This window comes from Hylaeus volcanicus, chromosome 5 (genome assembly GCF_026283585.1).
Source record: "Hylaeus volcanicus isolate JK05 chromosome 5, UHH_iyHylVolc1.0_haploid, whole genome shotgun sequence".
Lineage (NCBI taxonomy): Eukaryota > Metazoa > Arthropoda > Insecta > Hymenoptera > Colletidae > Hylaeus > Hylaeus volcanicus.
The window spans coordinates 13,577,376-13,602,212 of NC_071980.1; the positions used below are offsets into that span (position 1 = coordinate 13,577,376).

Sequence of the window (24,837 nt, forward strand, 5' to 3'; positions counted from 1 at the left end):
TTTCATCAAGATTGATCATTTACACTTCGGTATGGTCCCTTGTTAGAATTTCCAGTATTAACCACCCCGCAGTCAAAGGGTTAATTGATAATTGCAGCGTTGCATGTATCATATCCTCCATAAAATTGCTCAAACAGATCCTGCTTAATGTTAATTTTTTTACATTTATTTTTAACTGAAAAATATCAAGTATTTCGGTGAAACTGATAGACGTCCTGCACTTTGAACCGATGGAACTACGTTTATGTACATATTGCATTATGCTCAAAATTCTCATAGAAAAAAATAGAAAAATGTAGGTATTGATTTGATTCTTCGAGTTCTTTGAAGTTCAAATTTTGTGATATTTTGTACTAACGATCTACCTTTACTCACCAAACTCGCGTGTGGCGAAAAGCGAGTAGAAGGTCTAAACAATAGCATAATTCTTGTTGAAATTGAAGGATGTAGAATTCAGAGATGCGAAATTCTGCAATGGTTGGCATAATTCTCGTCTATTATACTCCTAAGCGTGTAGCAGAGCTCCGAGAGGAGATCAATCTCTATCTCCCGAAGCTTTCTAACCACTTACCAAGCTCTTACGGTGTATTTCCTGATGCTAATGGGACTTTCATGAGCATCGATTCCGACGTATCAGTAGGAGCTATTCCCCCGCTGTATCTTTTCACATGTAAAAGGATTTGTAGCGTTGTTTATCGAGCAGAATTCGCCTAGCCAGCACTCAGATGGTAATAAACAGAGTGAATATTCAGCCCGTTTCTTGATTTATGATGCTATATTTATGGGCGTCATCCAGATTTACTGCAAATGCGGGACATGACGCCATGGCCCGAAAAGGAAATCAATTTTCCAAATGTGTTTGTGCGTGTATATCTTCGCTATTAGAAAAAATAATAACCCGTAATACCTCAATCCAAAGGATTTATGTTTGTTACTTTGATATCAGAGATGGGCAAAATGTCGAAATCTAAACGTTGGAACAACTGACCATAAATGCAAACATCGCGGAGAAATTTATTTCTAACGGTTTATTTATTTTTACTTAACTGAACATTTATGCAGATAAGTTTTTATTCGTTCGATGGAATATATGATTTCATTTTTTAATCTAGAATATTTAAATAGTAATTTTTGTTAGATACGTAATAAAATAATATATGTTTGTTTTGAATTTATTATTTGAAATTTTTATCTCGATAAGAATTTTGTCTAATTCTATTCGGCACATAAATTTTATTTGGTATATTTATGTAATATTACTCTTATTATTATTATTTTATAATTTGGCCATAGTAAATTGATAAATATTTATAATAACTCCTACAATAAAATTGAATTTGTATTAGAATACACACATTATATGGGGGTATCAATATAAAAAAAAATGTTGCTATTGAGCTGGATAAGGAGAATTTAAAATACTTCAATCTAAAATATAGATATTAATAAATTCGTAGCACATTGTATAATTTTTTTCAATAAATTTCATCTAATGGAAGAAATTAGCCAAAAACGAGTTTTAAAATGTTTACTCTCTAAAACACGCTTAGTAAAAATACAAACTTGAAACTTGGCTAAAAATTTGTTAATATTGATTATTAAGACACAAATGAAACACAAAATAGATTCGTATAATTATCATACGTTTAAGAACATACATTTCATACATTTATTTATCATACATAAAAGAAAAATATTTTTTTATAAATAATAATTAGTGTCAAAGTTGAAGTAGTTAATTTTATACAATTTGTATCATTGTTTCTTCTTCCTCTACTTTGGCAAGGTCCTGGTCATAAATATTACAATTCATTTGCAGAACACAAAATCAAATATTTAATGAGTAACAGTTTATTGCTTGGATCGATAACTTATTTTATACTTAACACATTCTTTACTTAGTGACATAGCATTCTTATTTTGCAACGATTCATGCAACTCATCGCATACAAGTTAGACGTCTTCAGGTTAGATGGCTCCTACGTCGCATCGCGACAGTAACGCTATCGACCGATTAAGTCGATACCTTTTTTTTTATCTTGTTTGTAAAATATAAAAAGAAATACGCAAAAAAATTTGGTTATATAATATTCATTTAGATTTTTGTCCAATAAACCATTGCTCGAATCACTGAAATTGTTTAATTCCTTGTCACATATACTTAAGTATAATAAATTAATTACGCATAATTCCACGATAGCAATCAATTAATATGATCCTGTGATAATATGTATAATTTATCGATAACATACTTAGTATGCTTCGATAAAAGCTATCTTTTTCTAATGCTTAGGTGTTGAAAAATAAAACAAATTTTAATTTATTGAATAAAAAGTACAATAAAATGAATCTGAATTGTCTTCAAAAACAAATAGAATTTAGACTACATTCAAATAATTTTACACTATTAACGTGAAATCACCAAGTATAATTTATTTATTGTATCTACATTACTTTAAAAGAATCACCGTTAAATTTCGCTATTGGATATTTTGCATGTCTCTTTTTTCTTACTTTTGTTTTTCTGTCTGCAATTTCTCGATTTAGAATGCTTATATTCATAATTTTCTTTTCTTAATAGCTAATGGTTTTTTTCGTAGTCAATACATACTGCATACTTTTACTTCTTAAGAATGAACCTCCGAATCATCATCTTCCACAAACTGAGTAAAATGCTAAGATTGATACTAAAATTCCTGATATTATTAAAACGTCAGCTACCTTTTAACACAAACATATATTACATTGTATCTAAAACTCTAATTTATCGATTTATGTTAAAAGGATATATCTTTTGTATAGAAAGAAAATAATACTTAGAATTGGAAACTACAATACAAAATGTTACAATAATTCGAAAACAATAGACAACTAATCAACACAACAAAACAAATAAATTTGCATTGCACATGTCTGACTATCACAAAATTCCGACTAGCTGGTACTTCTATAGATCAATTTCTACATAATTAATCTTGAACATTTTCTGGTAGTATTTAACAAATCAGATTTATTCATATTATCACAGGCTTACCAGTGAGACGAACTTAGTCGAGTCTTCCATTTATTGAGAATGTTTAACAAGATAAAAAGAACAAGATCCGCTGATAAAAAGTTAGAGACTATGAATGATTTTTGTGTCCAGGATTCTCAATCAGAGGGAGAAGACAGCGCTGTACAAAGTTCCGCCGCTACAGAAGACTCGTCCAATGTAGGGGAACAAAATGAAGAATTAGTGTCTTTGACTAATACTTCAAACAAAATAAAAAATCGAAAGGAATTTGTACCTCTTCAACAAGTACTTCGAGAGAAAGTAACGATAACGCAGGATTCTAGAGTAGACAAAATTTATGAAATACTACAAAACATTATTTGGAAACGAATTCCTAGAGACGCGACTATTCTATTATATTTGGCGAATATATTGGTATGAAGCATAGGAGTTGTAATTAATGAAAGGAGTTGAATTAATACAAAGTATTATTGGATATTCGATCTCTAATATTTTGTTTAAATTCGAGATGTAGAAATTCACAATATTCTCTGTTGTATCCACTCTATCATCATCTTCGACTTCGTCACAATGGAGGTTGGAAATTCGATACAAATTTTCTTCGATTAGCTTACAAAGTGAACATTAAGGCACATAATATTCAGCTATATAAGCGAATGCAGTAGACTTCCGTATAACGCGCATTTTTATAACTCGCCAGAGATATGGCGACTACTGATTTCATATAATCCATATCAGCAATTTCTCGTACAATGCACATTTCGTACAATTCATCCCCGCATTTAAAACACTAAATTTGTAAGCGAAACTAATTCAACAAATGAAAATGAGTACTAAAAACGAAGAGGTTGGAACGCAATTTTTAATGACTCGAACAGTGTCTAACGATTCAAATTACGAAAGAATTTGTCAGTTTTTTAAATTCATCATAAAAATTTGATTATACAAATAAATTTGTACAATCATTTTTTTTAAATTAAATTTCATTGAAATAAAACAGATTTTTTACGTACACTAATAATGTATTTGAGTTAACAGTGTATACATATATGTCACTTTTTTTTAGTATACCAATTGTTAAAAGATAGAAAATAAAATTTGGCAATAATCATTCCGAACATGTTACTTTAGATTTTTTATACGCGTTATACGAAGAAAGTCTCGTATTCATACATCGTGTAACGCATTAACTGCGTTATACGGGAGTCTACTGTACACTGACATTGTATGTAAATAATTCTACAGGTTTTTAAGTCGCAATTTTTGTAATTTTGTATTTTTAACTTATATAGTTTACTTTCTTCATTTTATGAAATAAATTTAAATCAGAGAAAACTTGTAATTTATTTACCTTTCCGTACCTAATTAGGCAGGCTTTCTATAATCGCTGAATAAATTCTTTATACAATGTTTGTTATTAGTGATCTTGACATTTTTAAACCGATTCTAACAGTATTATATTTTGTTCTTTCCTTTTTGTTGATAATAATACTTATTATATCCACCTCTAACATTAGTAAATAAATTTCTATATAAACTATAATTAGAAATACATGAATCTAAAGGTACAGAATTAATTTCTATACCTAAAATATATAATTAAACAGTTATAACAATTGTAAATGTGGAGCGAATTGATTTGACTTTGAAACGCCTCATAGACCAGTCAGACGAACCGATCGTTGCTCCTTAAAGTCGATCGAACGAACGGTGAACGAATCGGTGATCGTGTCGTGCCCGGTCGGCGTTCACGACGTTCGTTCCTATTTCGTTTGTGCCAACTGACGTTGATTTAACGTTGCGCGGTGTAACTTTATATGTAGAGTGGTTTCCTTTATCTTAGTACGAGTCGCTAGCGTCGTTGCTGGGCCTTTAGGGTCTGTGCCGTAGAATCGTCCATTGTTCCGATCGAACAAATAGCTTCCCGACGCCACGTGATCCATTCAGCTTTAGCCTAGTTCGGTCGAATGGACCCAAGGTTCCCTCTGTGGCGCGACACGAATGGGAATTGCTTACCAGTCTTACCACGCTCGTGGAAGACCAGCGATGCGAAATGTAGCCACGGGTTAAAATCGACTAGCAATTGCCGGGGAATCGGACCCGTGAAATTGGGACCGTCGCATTTGTTCCTACCCACCGTCGCCCGTGCCTCCAATTTTCCCGTCTCTGTCTCGAACCCTCGCCCGGCCGAGTTTAATTCTCACTTTTGAATCGAGTTGGACGCGACCGATGATCCAAGAAATTAGAGGCAACCGATGGGCGACTCTTTGACACGGCTCAGAATGGGAACGCTGGTTCTGAACTTTGTCGGGGTGGTATTTCTGAAATTGCCGTACCGCCGGAATTGGTCTGATAGCTTAACGATTCGACGGCACGGTTTTTGGATAGAAATTCCTCGTCAAAGGGTCTCTCGAATGTGTTGGTTTTCCTCGTAGACTCTTGCTACGACGATTCGCTGCCGATACACGTTGGCAATGTATAATTATCGGGTTGTTCAGGAAGTTCGTGTCGATGTTTAACAAAAATTCAAAGGCAACGTATTTGAATTAAGATATTTATTTTTTAAATTCATATTTTTACGCCGGAGTGTCGCACAACAGTGCCGAACACTATTTTCTTTAATAACAATAATTCAAAACACTATGTCTTTTAATAACGATAACTCGATACATTTATTTGTAATAGTAACTTAAAGGGTTAGTCGCAGTCAGGAAAATGAAAACGTACATTTTCTTGAGTGGTTTTTTTTGCAAGGTATTAAATAATAATTTTTCTGAATGAAATGTAAATATATTACAAAGTATGTCTTAAAAAACTATAAAAGAATTTTTCAAATACTTTGGGAATAAATGTCAAACACTTTTTTTCACAGTTTTAATGGGAAGTATCCCTAAAAATGAACTTGCATCTTTATCTACGCATTTATCTTCTCAGCCTACAGGTTTCTGTATTTCCCTGTTTTATTAGAAAACGAATAATATCTTGAAATTATTATAGACTGTTCGGTGAAATTGTTACAGACATGGCGTCAGGGTCAATATTAAAGAAAATTTGATTACACTTTCAAATACTTTGTGAATAAATGTCAAACATTTTTTTTTCATAGTTTTAATGGGAAGTTTCCTTTAAAATGAACTTGCATCTTTATCTACGCATTCGTCTTCTCAGCCTACAGGTTTCTGTATTTCCCTGTTTTATTAGAAAACGAATAATATCTTGAAATTATTATAGACTGGTCTGTGAAATTGTTACAGACGTGGCGTGTTATTAGAGTTCATGTGAAGCTATTCGTAGGTGATTGATTATTTCCGTGTAAAAGGTACGAAATCAATTAAAGTCAGAAGTGAGCTTCCGGAAGTCGCTGGTTCGGAGTGAACGATGCCTGTTGAAGAATATCCTGGGAAACATAGGGTGGTAGGGATCAAGCGAGACTGGTCTCTAAGGCCCCAGTCACGCGAAGGTTTAATCTCAGGCGATAAACTGGCCCGTCGTTTCGTGAGCTGTATACTTGTGTCACTTTCTGCTGCATCCCTCGTTCCATCAACCAAAGCCATAGCTAACTTGTTTACTTACCACTAGGACTTTCTATACTTACCTTAAATGATCACACGAACATGGGAAGTTCGCGAATATGGAAATTCGAAAATTTTGAAAAATTGTGTGCAAATAGAAATGTTCATCCGTGACATCAAATTATTTCTGTCGGAGCAGAAGTACAGATCGAAGGGGTGAAATCAACCCTCGAAGATATGTAAATTTTTTGTCGTGGTACGTTCTTAGAAAAAATTTACATAACCATTGAATTTTCTTTTACACTTTTTATATACAAAGTGAGTCACGGAAAATATACCGGAACACCCGATTATATAGGGTGAGTCATTTAAAACAGGCCATCTGAATAATTCGTTTACTTTTAGCGATAGAGAAAAAAGTGTCGAACAAGAGGTGTTTGATTTTGAGGGAAACGTAACGTGGTGACGATAACTTTTTTATAGATGGAAGCGTAGAGGAAATATGAAAGTCGACCATTTTTTTTTTTACACATTCCGATAGAGCGTTTCAAGACGAATTCAAGGACCTATAATTAAAGGTCATTGAAGGTTACACAGGTTAACTGTAATGGAAAATAAATTGTTTCATGGCACTCTTCAACTACGTGTATGTCATTCTATTTAAAAAAAAACAGAGTCTAAAAAGTTATTGGCGCCACGTTATATGCTTCTCGAAATCAAACAACTCTTGTTCGATATTTCTTTTTCTATCGCTAAAAGTAAATGAATTATTCAGGTGGCCTCTTTCAAATACCTCACCCTGTGTAGTATCTGTTGAGTTTGAAAATTCGAAAAATGTTACGAAAAGGATTCAGATGGTTTTATGAGGTGGACGTAGTCATCGTATTTTTATTATCATTATTATTGATATTATTATATTGCTAAAAATATATATGTAATTGAATTAATTTTGTATACTCTAATATTATTTTATTTATTGTGACTCTGCTTATAAAATGAATCTGTACATTGTAACAAAGATTTGACTTTTATGGTTTTTTTTTTATGGAAAAAAAGGCCTCGAATGCAAAGGGTTAATATTGTCTGGAGTACAATACAACATTTCTTGCCAATTCTACTTATGGAGTTATGGAGTTCTTAGGTTTCACGCAGCAAATCTACAGTACCTAATGTTTCTTTAGGTTTAATTTCTTTGGATTTCGAAGTGTCAATAAAATAATTGTCGGCAAGGTAAATGTGATCTTATACTCAAGTCTAGATGGCTTAGAATTCATAGTAATAGAATGAAACATCTCGAGTTGCTGACAAATACCAGAAAAAAGGTCCTCGAGTGCAAAGGATTAAAAACTAATTAAAGCACGTCAAGGTGCGAAATCTCTGAGACGCGATGAATGGTCGACGTCTTCGTTCGAGCGAAGCCATCGCATCGAGTACTCGGTTGTCGTAGTTGCGGTAAATTCACTATCAGAATCATGCCGGCTTAATAAACCACTGTATCTTTCGTTGTTTCTCCCCCTTTTCTTCAGCCGTCCTTCCCTTTTCATTTCGCTGTCGTTAAGGTAACCTATTTGAAGATGGCCGGGGGTAGGTAGAACGGGGCGCGTTTAATTCCCGCGGAATGCCCCGTCGTTTGTCACATCACCTGACGTTTCCTAAGACGCCAGAAATGTAACCCGCGAAAATAATGAAACCCTTATTTCATTTCTTTTCGCTTCATTTCGTTTCGCCGTGTCTCGGTACCGCTGTCCCGTTTCATTTCGTCGGCGAGGATCGTGGCAGCGCGACCGGCAATATATCGGGTGGCTTCCAAGCTTTTGAAATCAGAGTTGCCGCCGTTCGAATAACGAGGTCTGGTATGACTAACGAATACGGTGCTCTCGATCATTCATCGTCCGGGCTTTATACTTGTGTAGTTGTTTATTGAATCAGGTGCTTCTTGGTAACGCTAGATTTACGCACGTACAGGGTGGTCCACGTACCTTACTCACCTCGATCAAGTTCTAACATATGGATTTTATAAAGAAATATTATATACAAAGGTTATTATAAAATAGTTAGTTAGTATATTTTATTGCCATGTATATTGTATACATTTCTCGGTTTTTACATATATATTATTATATTTATATCCCCTTTTCCTTATCTAGTAATTTTATAATCTAGAATCTTTGGTTATCTTGTTTCTATAAAATATTTTTAAAGCACTTTTGTATGCAACATTTTTAATAAAGTATAAAATGCATATCTTTTCCACGAGGTAATAAAAATGACCAGGTTGCGTGGACCATTTTATTTTGAATACTTATTTTTACAGAAACCCGTACTAAAATTATAATTATTCATTAATATTTAACCGTATTTTTAAATGATTAAAGTTAACAAAAAGGGTTGAAAGAATTCAATCGTCTACCATTTTGTGTTTTTTTTTTGTTTTTGTATAAACGATAGTGACAAAACTATATTTTAATGATCTGTTTGATTTTTTGCTTTCGAATGATCTCACGTCAAGTTATCGTGTCTACCATGGAAAAACAACAACAAATTTCAAATGGCCATATCAATGAAAAAAATTATTGAAATTTATTCCAACAACTGTAAAATTATTAGCGGTCACGTCTATGTTTACAATTTCATTACAATTTATTTTATATATTATATTTTTTCCAGAACTTTTTTTTGGAAGAATTCGTTTGTGTTATTATGAATTAATGGTGTATTATTTGGAAGTTTCAACTCTATTCAATCCTGTTCTATTTCTCGACATTCTGCAATTACTATGAAGCAGTCTGTCTTTGTGTGATCAATTTTTAATCTTATTAGTGTTATTTGCCATGTTGATAAAATCTCAATTCCAGTTTTCCTTCGTTGTTTTTTTAACTAAATTTTTTACCTGTGTAAATGTGAGTGTGCGCTTTACTCTTATTTTAGTTTTCAAAAATATTAAGAAAAATGTCTATAAAGATTCTGAACAGACTTTTGAATCCGTAATTCGTAGCAATATAAATAATGTGTTTACTTCAGGAGAAGGTTATCAAGATTAACTATAAATGGATGTACGTAATATAGGTAACGTAGGTTTAGTACTGGAACAAGTTTGTGTGCGGTTCTTAGAGGCATGAAAAGCCATACAGTCTTGTTATTCGATTGGATGGGCTCATGGTCGTCACTCATCTCCAAAAAATTGTCGTTTTATCGTCGTTTTATAGCCGCTTTTCGTCCGATATGCCGGAGATTGGTTCTTCCTTTGGACCAAAAGATATACCCAGTCACAAGGAGAGGCAAAGAGGTTATGGCCATTCTTATTGAAACTGTCCGCTTGCCCAGTTTGGCAGTTTCGAGAGGACTATATTACGAACAGATGAATATTTTGCGTTTAAAGGGCATCGTCTTTTGGCATGTTTATGCTAATTTCATTTGCAACTGCATTGATAGTGGGATGAAAAGAAATATTAAATTTGTTTTTATATACAGAGCAATAATGGATTAAAAAACAATGTCACCATCAGTATACCGTTTAAAAAAAGTGAAAGTTTTTAAATATTTTATTCTACAGAATTTCATTTGTTGAATAATGTCACTATCAGAAGCTAGATGCTCGTGAGTGTTTGGTGATTTCGTATGTATGACGTTATAGTTTGAATAATAGAAAACAGTTAAATAATTCGTTCTTATTTCGATGGATAGGGACAATTCAATCTTACATTTTAATTTTCTACTTTTTCTTCTTATTTATTTTCTCATTGTACATATTTTATATATAGAGTAATTTTTGTTATTAAACATTAACATCGTGTCATGTAATAATTTAATACATGCTTGTATCAGTGCATACTATTGGACTTTCTGGAATTTTAATTTTCAATTTTGAACAAAGCTGATATTAATATCGTATCATATTTTTGTTCTCTTATTTTGTAACTTTATAATTCACGTGGAACGTGCAACGTTCATATTAAAATGTGTTGACATGTATAAAATGAGTAAAGGTAGATATATATGCGTATTTTTTATACTTTGCATTTTTCGTAGTATTTCTTTCCCTCTCTTATTTTTCCTTATCAACCGTCTTTGCATTCATTTTTTCTGTTTCGTTTGTTCAACCCTTGTTCTGTTTCCTCGATGTGATAACGCACTACTTCCAGATAAGAGTTTTGTCTGATAGTCATCCAACGTAAGCTGCTTAAGGTTTTATTTTTATTAATATGTGTACTTTCCACGGTATTTGCGGTGTTTGCCCCTATGCTTCCATTTCACAAATTATTTTTTACTACGCAAAAATCCTGAAATAAAACAGATTTTTGTAATATCAGCAATATTTTCTTCGTATTATATACCGTGTACTCAAAATTAACTAAAAATTGATGAATTTTGAATCAATGAACTACTGTAATTGGGAATAGAATATTGTAAATTTATTTATTCTATAGAACCTCATTCAGAGTTTTTATTGAACATTTGGAAGTTTTCGTTTCTATTTTTGATATTCTCATCAATTTTTACAACATAATTCTTATTTTGTTGTAGTAATTTAATATCCAACAATTCGTGTTATTTTGTATTATTTATAATTACACTCTAATTATTCAAATAGTTTTCTAATTGTTTCAATATTTATTTAAAATGATGAAGTAAGGCTGTTTCAAAATATTTAAAGCTGAGAATACACACTTAAGTTTGGGAAATGTATTGTAAACATATTTAATAGATTCAAGGATCTATGGAATATTTAATATCTATTGCTATTTAAACAGTTTTGACGATTATAAAAATTGGTAACATCATATAATATATTTATTTATATTAATTATAATATATTTTATGTATCATATAATAGTCATAATCATATAGTCTTTATTTATATGATTTTATTTTGTTTATTTCAGGTAAGACAATCATATTTAACATTCAGAAACTGGATTAAATTAACTGAAAGTCAGCGAAGGATTGGTGAGTTCTTATATTTGTTAATTTAGTATTTCATGTACATACTTTGTGTAGTAAGAAATGATAGTCATACAATTTTTTTTTACTATAACTTTTTTAACAACAGAAAGCGTACAACACTTAAAATCGCCTTTCATAAACGTTACTAACAAACTTTTAACACGTAAAAGAGAGTATAAGATATGAAATTTACAGTATTAAAGTAAATTTTTTATTATTTATTTTTCATTCACATTTAATTTTGTTAGTTCTTCAGTGAAAAGCACTGTTATCCATATATGGGTGACGTAGCGATCAATGTGTTGAATAAACTACTATTTTCAATTGTTACTATTGTTGTTATTGTTACTTTGAAAATTTATTGCGACAAATAGATCATTTTATTTTCATAGTCACACATACGGTTTGGAATAGAATAGACTATCCATCTTTTACTACTCGAAATTTAGATATATGAAGGTATACGAATACTTTCAGAAATAATATTCGTACTGAATAAACTGAAAGTAACTGCTACACTTCAAAATAAAGTCCCCCTATTTTCAGTACAAAAACTTTAACATTTTAACTGCTAGACAAATATTCTTGAAAATTTCTGCTGGATTTAAGTATTATTTAAACTATTGTAAACTACAATATATAATCAACAATTTATCGTGGTATTTATTTTCGTAACTTCATCGAAATTCACGAATTTCATTTAAATTCATTTCCTTGATGCTTGACTTTCACATTTAATTATTTTAGTTCTTCGGTGAGAAGCACTGTTGTCCATATGAATAAATTGCTATTTTCAAATGCTACTATTGTTACTTTAAAGATTTATTGCGACAAATAGATCATTTTATTTTCATAGTCACACATACGGTTTGCAATAGAATAGACTACCCATCTTTTACTACTCGAAATAATATTTCACCCAATTCGGATCGTGCACACGTACGGCATTTTGTGCTTTTACAAAGCGGCCATAAACTTCCTTGGCATCGAATGCGTCAGAGTAAATCTCCTGTCCCGCTTTATTTTCTCCGAGGTTTACAAATATCCCGAAAGCGATCGAGCTCGAAATTCGTGGTCGATCGGGACCCAACATTTTTTCACCTTTTCAGAGAGTAACGATAGAACGGTCGATGCAGCGCGAAGTTAAACCCAGTAGGTAAAGGTTAATTCTGGACTATAAAGACAATGAAGCTGTCGCATCATTAAGGCGTTAGGTTTGAATAACGATCGAACGCGGCGGTGCGGTGCGGCCCTAATTCGGTAACTCAATCTTTGTCAAGTAAATCAATTTAGCAGACGATGGGGCCACATCAGTTTGCCGATCCATTGCATCGCAGCATCCCTTTTACCCTTTTGTTCGTTTACCCTTCCCTTTCCTCTCCTGCTGGCCACGGTTTGGTCAGCTCCGTTGAATTTCATTGGGCATTAACGCTGGCAATCCTCGTCTAATCAGAGTCTGACTATCACGGTCACCCCGGAATCGTCCAACTTCCTCTTTGTACTCTCGTAATCCCAACCCGTGTCATTATGTCTCGATTCTGATTTCCGGGAAATTTAATAACTTCGCCCCGGTGACGCAGACTTGGCGTGAATTAGATCCGCGTGAAATCCATTTGCGAATCGAACTCGTCGATAACACTACTCGACGGCTGAATTCCCCATCCCGGACATAAACAGGCGTTCTTTATAGATTTTGACGTGGTCCATCCATATCTGAAATTAGAATTTGTCGTTTAAACCATTTTATTTCTACAGAAATTATCGTTTTCGAAACGAGCATCATGTGTTCCTTGCGGCAATTCATTTCCTGATTTACAAACCCTCTTGTGGTTAGAATTATTACTTGAAATGGCGTTCGAGTTATAAAATGGAAGTCAGGAATTTCTATCATACTCTACTGCAGCAGAAATAATTCGATAGTTACAAATTTATAGTCATATAAATATTTTAAATTAATTTTTGTCAATGATGGGCAATCGTAATTTGAGAAAAAAAAAAGAAATTTATTAAATCATTTTTAAATAGTTTACTTTATTAAAATGGTTTGTAAAAGATGTTGTCCTAATAAAATACATACAATTAACTAATCGTTTTATATTATAAAGTTACATTCTATAAAATAAAAAAATAAATTTAAGAATACATAATCAGTGAACCTAATGATTAATATCAAAATAATTGTACAGTAAAATAAATCTTTATATTTTATTTTTTTCAAGCCGAATATAAAAATAAAGATGATGTTTGTTATCAGTCATAACATTTAATATTAATCGTATAATTAATTGAATTTTATACTTTGTAGTACCTAAAGTAAAAATATATAATAATAAAATAAAGAAATAATTCAATTTTAAATTGATTTCAACTTCCACAATGAAATCTTCTGAATAAAATTTGCATAAAAATAGAAAACCGCTCAATCTACATAAACATAAAATTACAATTATTTCTTTTCTTTTTAAATATATCATGGTCATCATTGATTCAGAACATCTTAACTATTATTTAAACAATGAATCAAATTAAGCGTATATAAAAGTACCAACGCTGTACAACTTAAATTTAAAATTCAATTCGGGAATTTATTATCATAAACCCTTCTATTCAATTTGATTTGGTCCGAATGGAAGTGACACCACGAGTTATCGAGCATCGGGTGTTACTAACCTTGACGGTGCCACTGGTTGCAGCTTACTTTTTCAGAGGTAAGAGCATCGTTCGGATGACTGAGAATCTTAGAGAAGTAAAATGGCTGCATGAATATAAGGCGCGGCTCGTTCGTTTTTCTCGCCAACCTGTTAACTCCGCTCGAGATGAATCCATAAAGCACCTTCAGACAGAGGCTGCTGAGTGAAGCTGACGTGCGCGGGGGTTATTCCGGGTGATTTACGACATTTAAAATTAACGACGAGCCTCGAATGGCAAGAAACGGTGCAGCTCTAGCATCCTCTGCAATTGTCGGCGTCATTCGCGCAGCCTACAGGCCTTTCGAGTGTCTGCATCCTTTGCTGAAAATAAATAAATGGCAATACTTCGTTCGTACAGAAGTGGCCTGTAACTACGCGGCTTTTCAAAAGACTACAATTAGGAGAGGCATTTAAATTTTAAGCGTGAAAATCTTTGAATGAACCTTGAAATAATAGAGATGTAATTATAATTAGCGAGACGATTGTGAGTTGGAAGGGGAGGGGAAGGAGGGGAGAGGAGTGAGCGCGGCAAATGTGGCTTCAATTCTTTTAGAAAATGTCGAGTTAAACCAGAAAGTTGAAAGTTGAAAGTTAAAAGTTGAAGTTAAAAGTTAAAAGTTGAACCAGAAAATGCAGAAGATAACTATACTATTATTGGTATAGTTCTAATTACGGAATTTTATAACGAGATAAGTGAGAAGTAAATGTATATATTTTATAAATGTGACATATTATGGTTTTAACAAACACAATTCATTTATTTGATTACCATGTTGACCTTTATTATAAGTCACGTTAAGTGTACGAGTTGAAAAGTTATTTTTTTTCTAAACTTTATTTATACTAGAATCTTTTAGTCATATTTATACAGTATTTTTGTCAATTTCAGGCCAGAAGAACAAACTGTAAAAAAACGTATCGTGTAATTTAAATTTAGTATCTCATCTCAAATTTCAAAAATCAACTCAACACATTTTTATGATTAGATGTCTTTTTACTTAAATAGAGTTTGCTTAATTAATCTTTATTGCTTTACTGTTGACTGTAAGTGTCTTCAACTTTTATATTTATTTAATTGTATGTTCTTTTTTTTTACTAAATTGATATATAAATTTTATAATCTTTATTTTATTGTTATTTTTGTTCAGTATTTATGATTAATTTATATATTTTACGTGATATATTTGAATCATTAGTGAACGAATCCTGATAAAAAATCACATGTAAAGTCAAATTTCAAAGGAATTCTATTTTATATCTAATATATAATGTAAAATGTATGTAAAAATATATGTATTTATATATATAATAATATAATATATATAATCAACAACTATAAAACATATTTTTTCACAATATATAGATATATTTTTTTTTTACATACATTTTACATTATATATTACATATAAAATATACGTTTCATATTACATATATAATGTTAAATGTATGTAAAAATATATATATTTATATATCGTGGAAAAATATGTTTTATAGTTGTTGATTGGAATATGAAGCACAATAATATAAAGTTATTATTGAATAAAGAAGTCAATTTTTAAATTAAAATTAAATATAAACAACATAAGGTTCCTTTGTTCACGAGTAGGATTAGATCATTGGTTATATAATTTCAATTCTCTAAGAATGGGGAAAGAAACATTCTATTGACAAATTGTCTACTTTATACATAATATAGTGCTGTCATTACATTCTACAAAAATTAATAATTTTACGAAAATTCAAAAGCGAAAAATGCAATAGACAAAAAGAGTCAGAAAAGAATGACGGGCAACACTTTAAGTGACATAATAAAAAGATAAAATAGGATAGCAATATTTACGTAACACATTCATGAGAGGAATAGCAAAAACTCTTTTCTAGGGAAAATATGTAGATTACCTTCTTAGAATGAAATGTATTGTTTGCCAAGGATATTAATATCACACTATTTCACAAATACATTTTAAATTCAGTTCGATGCGAGACCATATTCTATAAATATTCACATTTCCGTTGCAACTGTGCCACCATTGTAGTTCACTATTGCCGAGCGAGCATTGATAAACGATCACGGAGAGAGAAATGATTGCGAAGAAATTGAATATGATACACGTGGTTTTATACGCGCAGATTACGCCTCTCCTCTTTCTTTTCATTTCACGTACACGCGATACAATGCAGAGCTCTTTCAAGGGAACGTAGTTGGAGATCGTTAATCAGCAGAGAGTCAATAATTAACTCCAACGCTTCATTGAATACACCCCTACATATTACCCTTTTATTAAATTAACGATTGATGTATTTTACTCCGGGCGGTGCTCTCGAGCACAAGGGATGATAGATTAAGCCGTGCCTTATCCACTAAAATACGAAGCGAAGGCACGGTAGGAAAGGGTTTTCGAAACACGATATTATCGAGAAAGTATCGATTCAACTATCGAAGCTAGCTGGAGCTACATTGTCGAATGTTCCATGAAGGAAGCGTTGGATAGGAAGAAGCTGGGGATGATCGATGAGCGAGGAACGATCGTCATGGACCATGTGAAGTTAAACGAAACGCGAGTACCCTTCGAGCAATTACACCAGTTAACTCGGGCAAAAGCGTTAGCCCAATAAGCCCGTTGATTGTCTCGAGTTATCCTGGACTGCTCCCGCAGGTCGTCGGGGACCGGCTTATCAATTTTTATGGCCTGGCCAGTGCAGCAGTAATACCTGGCGACCTGATACGGTTGTGTAACAGGTCCGCCAATAGCAAAGTCTCCCCTTTGAACCGTATTCAGAACCGAATGGCACAAAGCGGAATGGTCCTGGCAAAATGCTTCTTTGGTCGCAATGGATATGGAGCGTTTGGATTATTATGGTTTTTCGTAAATTCTCGCGTAGCTTGTCCGTTAGGTTAACACCCGAGAGCGAAGACAACGACGTCGGACATGCATTCCACCGACCAGAGCTGTAAATTCTTAATTTCAAAAGATTACTTGACCAAGTAATTGAATAATTGCCATTACAATTACTCTATCGCATGTAATGGTATTTCTAAGTACTTAACTACTACCAGTAATCCCATGCATTACTTAATAATTACTTGTAACGGCCCAAAAAGTAATTAAAAGGCGTCTCAAATCTAAAGTAGTCAAAAATACCTAGAAGTAATTGCAGTGACATGGACACTGTTTGTTAACTAATTGTTAAAAGTAATGATTACTGTCTTCCAATTATTTCTAATTACGTCGAATTACTTTTTGCCACCGAAAAGTAATTAGAAATCAGTAAACATTACTTTTAACAATTACTGTCCATGTAACTGCACTTACTTGAAAGTAATTAAAAAAGTAGTTATAATTACTTTTTAATTACTTTTAGGTATACTTAACTACTTTAGATTTGAGACGCCTTTTAATTACTATCTGGACAGTTATAAGTAATTATTAAAAAGTAATTGAATTACTCAGTAATTAAGAATAAGGATTTGCATAATAACTAAAAAAAAAAGTAATAAACAATTACTTAAATAATTGCTTTCTAATTCCAAAGTAATTGTTCCAAATTGTAATAAATCCCAAAATAATCATTACTTTCCAGCTCTGCCACCGACACATGACAATCCAAAATTGTGCCACTTTTCGCGAGAAGTGTGGGGAAACTATTTGTCATTGCAATTGCGACGAAATTTTAGCTTTCTTTTTTGTTAGAGTAAATCAAAACATTTTATGTGTATTCTTTTTCAACGAATAATTAAATTAAACAAAAGATTTAAGTTGTATGCTACATTAGATGTAAATAGAAATTAATTTTGTCACTATATGCTCGATTTATATTGATAATTCTAATTTATACAGATGGGGCATTCCATGCCAAATCGACCACTTTTAAACCTAAAATTTAAAAATTTTAAAATTTTACGTGTTATAGTAAACTGCTAAAAACCTATTCTTGATTTTTTCAAATTTTTTTACTCAACCTAAGAAAAGTTACGAATAAAAAAAAACTTTTTTTCAAATAGCTATAACTCTTTCAAAAATTGACCAAATCGAGCTCTCAGTTAAGGGTTAACAAAAATTTATGTAAGTTAATGCAAGCTTCACATGATGGCCCAATACTGTATAAATACATAAATCTCAATGATGTATATCAGTATCATCCGTAATAATGAAAATAATATTTTCATCCATTACTTTATCCCTAAAATTATTTTATGTTATCCGCAAGAATTTCGTCAAATATTCCCAAAATCATCTAAAATTCCTTATCCGCCCTAACGAAAACGTCCTCGACCACATAGAGTTAAACACGCATCTGTCATGCTTAAATTGTATGTAGCTATTGCCGCGAGAAATGTCACCAAATATCACGATATTCTGTACCGGTATCACGAGAATATTTCACTTCGCTCAGTACAAAAGACGAATATGGGGCGTAGTTGTGCTCAACGAGCGTACGAAATAAAAAAACGCGAATGCAAGGTAGTCGCCGGGGTGGGAAGTTTCAGTGTACACGATGGTTGCATGTATTGGTGATCTGGATGTTGTCTCACGCGCCATAAATTACTGCGTCGGGGCACGTAGAGAGGCGTTTCAGAAATTATTCAACTGTCTCTGCGGGATTGCCAGCAAAAATACAAAGGCATGATTTATATTCGATCGTGCTTCTTATGCATTGAATGTTTCTCATGCCGGGCACGCGCCGCGGAAGAAATGAAAAGAGCGTCCAGGACATGTTCGCTTCTTCGTTTCCATTCCCGCGCCCTTGCGATAGCGATTTTCAATACTCGATTGAGTCTGCGTGTTCCATGAGAAACGGTTAGCGCGACAAATGGACCGAACGAAAATCGCTGATTGTCTTTTTCGAACGTACAACGATACTCGGAAGTTACCTTTTTTCCTGTATTCGTTGAGCTCGGTCGGGTTCTCAGGTAAATCAGGATGTTTGGTATTGGAAACTTAACAATGCGCGATTGCTTTTGTTCTTTCGTCTTGAATTGCTCTTGTCTGTAATTAAAAGGTAAAATTTTTGTTTGGATTCCTTTGAAAGTCTCATTGATTTGTAATGATAGAAAAATATTATCTTTAGACATGTTGGTAACACATTATGAGATTTTATTTAGGTATTTGATAAAGTTAATTCAATTTGATATAATTTATACAAATGTAGTATATATATAATATTTTTACTATAAATTATATTATATTCCAATATAAAATCATCTAAATTATAGACAACAAAATGTTCATTACACTGTAGTCAACTATCGAACAAAGAAGTATGGCCCTAAATAATTCCAAATTTAATATCAAAAGATATGATAAAGCGTGAAAGGATAATATGATACATTCCATGTGTCTTATAAACATCCTTCAATATTTTATATCTTCTACAATTTTTTATATATTTTGTTTCCCCTAATTTTGTTACAAATTCGTTCAATTTTATTCGTTCGAAATAAGGAAAATTATTTAACTGTGAACTTCGTGCGATCTCGTTAATCACCGTGTGCATCCACACGGAATGCGAAGAAACATATTTCCCGAAGTGTAAGCTGTTGAAAGAGCTGGAACAAGAGAAACGCGCACGCAAGACGCTAGATTATTAGGGAAGGTGCATCCTGGAAAGAGAGATAAATATATAATAGAAACACACCAGATTGCGGAAGAATATCCATCAGGAGGTCAGAGTGGCGTTATCCAAGTGGCTGCGTAACTTACATTCTGAGTTGTTGCATTTTATGAATCGTAATGCTCGTCGTTCCATAAAATTGTTCATCGTCTGGAAAGACAACAGCCAACCATATCCCATTGCCATGCGCAGTACCTCATTATTTGTTTAAAGTGCACGACTTATCCTCTGCCTCTTTTCGACCATACGGAAACTGGTGCAATTTGGTTCCTCGTGCATAGCGTATCCTGGAATATACGTGTATTTTGGATATCTACGAATACTCACTACCTGTAATAATTATATTGCGGATTTGATGCATTTATAATAGATACTAATATATGTAGTAAATATATGCTAAACGTAACCAAAAAGTTGTGCATTTATGCAGAACAAAATAACAATATTATTATATTAATTGTAGAATATATTCAACATACATTATTTATATTTTTTTTCTACATTTTCCATATTACTATAAGTCATAAAGGCACAAAATCCACAGTCTAGTAATAATTTCATATATTTTTGAAAGTACGAAAATTGGAAGAAATGTTCATTGTCAAACTTTTGTAAACGTTCTTTAAATTCATCAAACGTTTTTCGAGATTTTTAACGTTTTTCTTCCTGAATAAAAAATAATAAGATTATTGAAATAAGTCCTGCAATACAGCCGCTTACAGTTTCGTCTTTAATTAAATATTTGTTGACAATTATTGCATTCATTTGGTATTTAAACAGTTTGTTTGCCACTTTTTAATTTATCATTCAATAGCCACTTTTAAATTTACAAAAATAAATAAATTAGATGCAAATACTTTACTACGTAATAGACACTTCTGCATTCACCAATAGAATAATTGAAAATTGAACAATGAAACTTGTTGCTACGCACTTCAAAACACTTGGTACCATCAGAGTAAACCTTAATTAACGTACAGTACAGGTGCAACCTATTTAAAACATGAAAAGTAATATTCAGGTGTACCGAAACAATTACTAGGATATGTTTGTTTCAGCAGCTACGAAAAGGTAAAATCCAAACCTTAGTTGAAGTCTGCACTTCTCGAACAATAAAAGAAAATTATTTTCAGGAAATTGTGCTACTCTCTGAAGTGTGTTCCGCCTTTGCATATTCATTTCACTTTATTTGTATGCCTGTATCTTATTTTTTTATTGCGCGATTTCAACGAGGAATTCTGCGAGAGAAAAGATTCGCTGATTACGTTTGTCTTTCAAGCGCTAGGAAGTTTCGGATTTTTTCTAAGAAGCAACGGCAGAAGGTTTATTCTTTTAGATTCCGTCTCCCAGCTCGTTTAATTAGTGAGATTGGACGTCAGAAGTTGAAGCTTCTTTATAACGAACAAAGGCGCGAGAGACCGAGCTCGTTAGTTTACGTTCATTCCGTCGTTATCGCCTCGAGTTTTGACATAAGGAAAATCTAATGACCTGAGCCATTCAAAGATCCTTCGATTTCTGGTGCGCCAAGAGTTTTCGAGTCGTTGCCATGGCATTGTTTATGGCAGTGTTTCTCAACCTTGTATAGATAAACGTATTGATGAAGAGTCTTAATATTTCTACAGAAAACAATTAACAATATCGATTGCGACATAATATGGCCCATTACATTGCATTAAAAATTATCAAGAAAAAACAAACATAGATCAGCTGAAAATAAAACAAACACAATTGCAGGATAAAAGGTCTGATGATAAATTTAAAATACAGTTGAAAATGAAATAAAATGGAAGAAAATTATTAGAATTTTTTCTTAAATATATATTTTTTTGTTCAAAATTTAATGACATTGATTTAATGGCATTATGGCTTTATGATAAATATAGAATACTTGAAATTTGATTCAATGCTTGGAAACCTTAAAATAAGTGGAAACAGCCAGTAATGGTCAGACGATTGAAGGCGTACTATCTAAATCTCTCAAAAGTAGATCAATCGTTTAAAATTGTTGACTTCAGGGTTATGTAATATTGAAGACGTATATATATACATTATGAAGTATATATTGCAAAATTTCTATTGAAAAAAAAAAAACGTCATATGAGCCGATTTACTACACTTCTACGAGTGTTTTCTACGAGTGTTAATCTACAATCATCGGGTAAAAATTCCTTTTTTTATAAATGGCAACGTAATGCAGTGTAACTATTATATATTATACCAATGACATAAAATTTCCGACAAAAATTATAAAGTGATAGAAATATACTAACATATAATGTGTTATATTTCTATAGTTACAAGTTTGTACTATATATATATATACACAAAGAACTAAGGAATTGTATGTATTATAAACTAACATCAGAATAGTTTTGTAACAATGTTGTTAGTTTTTCGGATCAGCTGGAATATCAATCGGATAAGATCGTCCGGGATTCGAAGAGGAAACGGTGTATCCTATGACTCGTTACAGGCGTGACTGTTATGTGTACCGTGACGATCGTTAACGTCGTAATTTCGCGGATGGATCGGTGGAAATCAAAAGGCTCGTTTGAAACAAATCCGTTGATGGGGATTCAATCGACGAACCCGTGCCGTATAAATCATATAAACCGCGAAACCGTGCGGGAGTTCACACTCTGACGCTTCGGGCTGTACAGTTCACTGGGTCAACCTGTGCAATTTTCGATCGTGAAAACATTATAGACGGTGGCTATCGGAGCGTTCATCGGCGAGAGAGGTCGGCCTGTGTTCTCCTTTGAGGTTGACACGTAGGAGCTCAAGAGTCAGGTCGAGAGTGATGAACAGCCTTTCTAACGTTTGATTATTTGGCAGACGAGAAAATCTAACAACAAAGGGATAGGGGTTGCGTTATCGATGTGATACGGGTCCGTGCCACTAGCTCATTAGGCTATCCATGTACTTCAACTCACCAGTCACTGGGCATCGTGTTTCTACTTTTAAATCTCTGGGAGTATTCACTAGAAATACTCTTCCTTTCAGTAGAAATTGAATTCAGTTTTTATAAATCAGATTAATTTTTGTTTACGCGTGAGGAATTGATAATTAAGTTTTGAAAGAATACTTTTGAGGAATGCTCACTTCACACGCCGACTTAACTGCGAAAGAATATTTATAAATTTTGAATAGCGAATAACACACGGGAGATGAAAGTAATATGGATTTAATGTTCGCTTGAGAACGCACAAATTACAACTGGACGATGGAGACGTTAGCTTGTTTTCGACAAGCTTGTTCCGGATAGAAATCGGGTGTTGGGAGAATTTAGACTCCTTTGTAATCGTGTGCCGTTAGGTCGTTAATATTCTTCCTCGGGCGATGCGGAGAAATAGCGAAAGGTGACAATAGTTTACGGCATGCTAGCGAAGCGGGGCTGTTTCGAATTAATGGCTGATATTGCCGCCAATATCCATCTAGGGGTGACCGTTTACGAGGTCTTTAGAATTTTGCGTAGTCCCGAGCCTCGCCGGTCGAGTATGCCGTGGGCTTGGAAAAACCCATGAGTGGCCTGGGGCTTTCCGCGAGACGCCGAGCGACCACCTACCCTTCTGCAGGGTGAACGAGTAACACCACGTCAACGCCATTCGCGGATTCGGACGCGCGAATGCTTTATTAACAGATCCCCAAAAAATCAGATTTTTTTAATCACGCTTTCGTTGTAAAATCGGAGCAGATTTGAAAGAGTAGTAAGTGGGCTGGACGGAAACGGCATTCAAAAGTGGTGTGAGACCCTGCGCCCGTACGTGGTCAGCCCACGTTCAATTGGAGTCCGGTCTGGTCTGACCACGTACGGGTGCAGGTCCTCGCTCCGCTTCTGAATGCCAGCGCGTCCGAATCCGCGAACGGCGTTGACGCGGTGTTACTCGTTCACCCTGCAGATGGGCCTTAAGTTGCAAGCGAGTTTTTAAAAAAATCGACATTTTCGAATTTTATTGCCATCCACGCGGAAAAAAGACATCACAACTGTGTTGCCCCGATGCCCGGGACTGTTGGACATGTGATCCACGCAACGAAACAACGTTCCAATCCTTACACTTGGAGGTGGACCACCCCTACCTCTGGCCCCCCCCCCCCCCTTCAGCTCCGGAGGCAGTTTTCGAAAGGGGACCTTTTCGGCATTCATCCTTAACGTATCGAGAACAAACATGGTGAATTTCATCGTCCTCTGATCTGTGGAAGTGCTCCGTTACGAAGGGGGTTGAAAATTTGCGAACTGTTCCACCCACCCAAAGGGTGCCTATGGGGTGCACGCTATGGGTGATAGCATTTTCTGGATCAGGGGAGTCCAGAGAATGCATTGAGCTCAAAATCGAGACCATCGTCCAAAAATTGTGGATTGTAGAGGGGGTGGGAGGTTGTGGGTGGTGGGTTTGTCTGAGAGGGATTTCAAGGGGTGCATTTTGTAGAGGGCATCAAGCAGAGTCGCCTCAAAAGTTTTTTTGAATTTTTCAACCCTTTCCGTCATCCCTGGACTGTTTCAAATAGGCGTTTTTTTACACCCTCTCGTTTAGGGGAGTGAATTAACCCTTGCCAATGCAACTTTGCACACATCCAGAAGACACTTGAAGACTATTCCTCACGAAGTTTCACCGAAATCGGTTGAAAACTCTCATAGTCATAAGCATGTGAAAAATCGTTCCGGTTTGCTTGTCCGCTAGTGTACTATATAATATTTGTCATTTGTTTATGAAAAATGACTATTAACTGACCATTAAATTGACTATTTTATATATTAGGTTGTCCTAGAAGTTTCTTTCGTTTTATTAATAATTAATTCATACACAATATTTTATGTTTTATGTTATATTACAAAATTGTATACAATTTCTTTCGCTCCATTACTGTTACAGCAACAATGTCTAAGAAATTAGATTGTCTATTTATTTAAACACTGCCACAGAAAATAATTGAATGCAACTCACGAAAGAAACTTTTAGGACAACCTAATATTATAAGAAAATGTACTGTTAGGTTTTTCCGTATATAATGCATTTCTGGTGTGTGTGTGTGTGTGTGTGTGTGTGTGTGTGTGTGTGTGTGTGTG

At 33.6% G+C, this 24,837-nt stretch overlaps 1 protein-coding gene across 8 annotated transcripts in view; it reads left to right on the plus strand.

Moving 5' to 3' along the window:
• LOC128876107 (E3 ubiquitin-protein ligase MIB1) overlaps positions 1 to 24,837 on the plus strand; it is a 421,765-nt gene that overhangs the window by 49,979 nt on the left and 346,949 nt on the right. The window contains exon 9 of one of the 8 annotated variants that reach the window (XM_054122209.1): positions 11,409 to 11,890. The exons of 6 other annotated variants lie outside the window; for them this stretch is intronic. In XM_054122209.1, the coding sequence (XP_053978184.1) occupies positions 11,409 to 11,498 (90 nt within the window). In that variant the 3' untranslated portion in view covers positions 11,499 to 11,890. Of the gene's footprint in view, positions 1 to 3,145; positions 4,342 to 11,408; positions 11,891 to 24,837 lie in introns of those variants that run through there. One more of the 8 variants, XM_054122202.1, reaches the window with a different exon arrangement.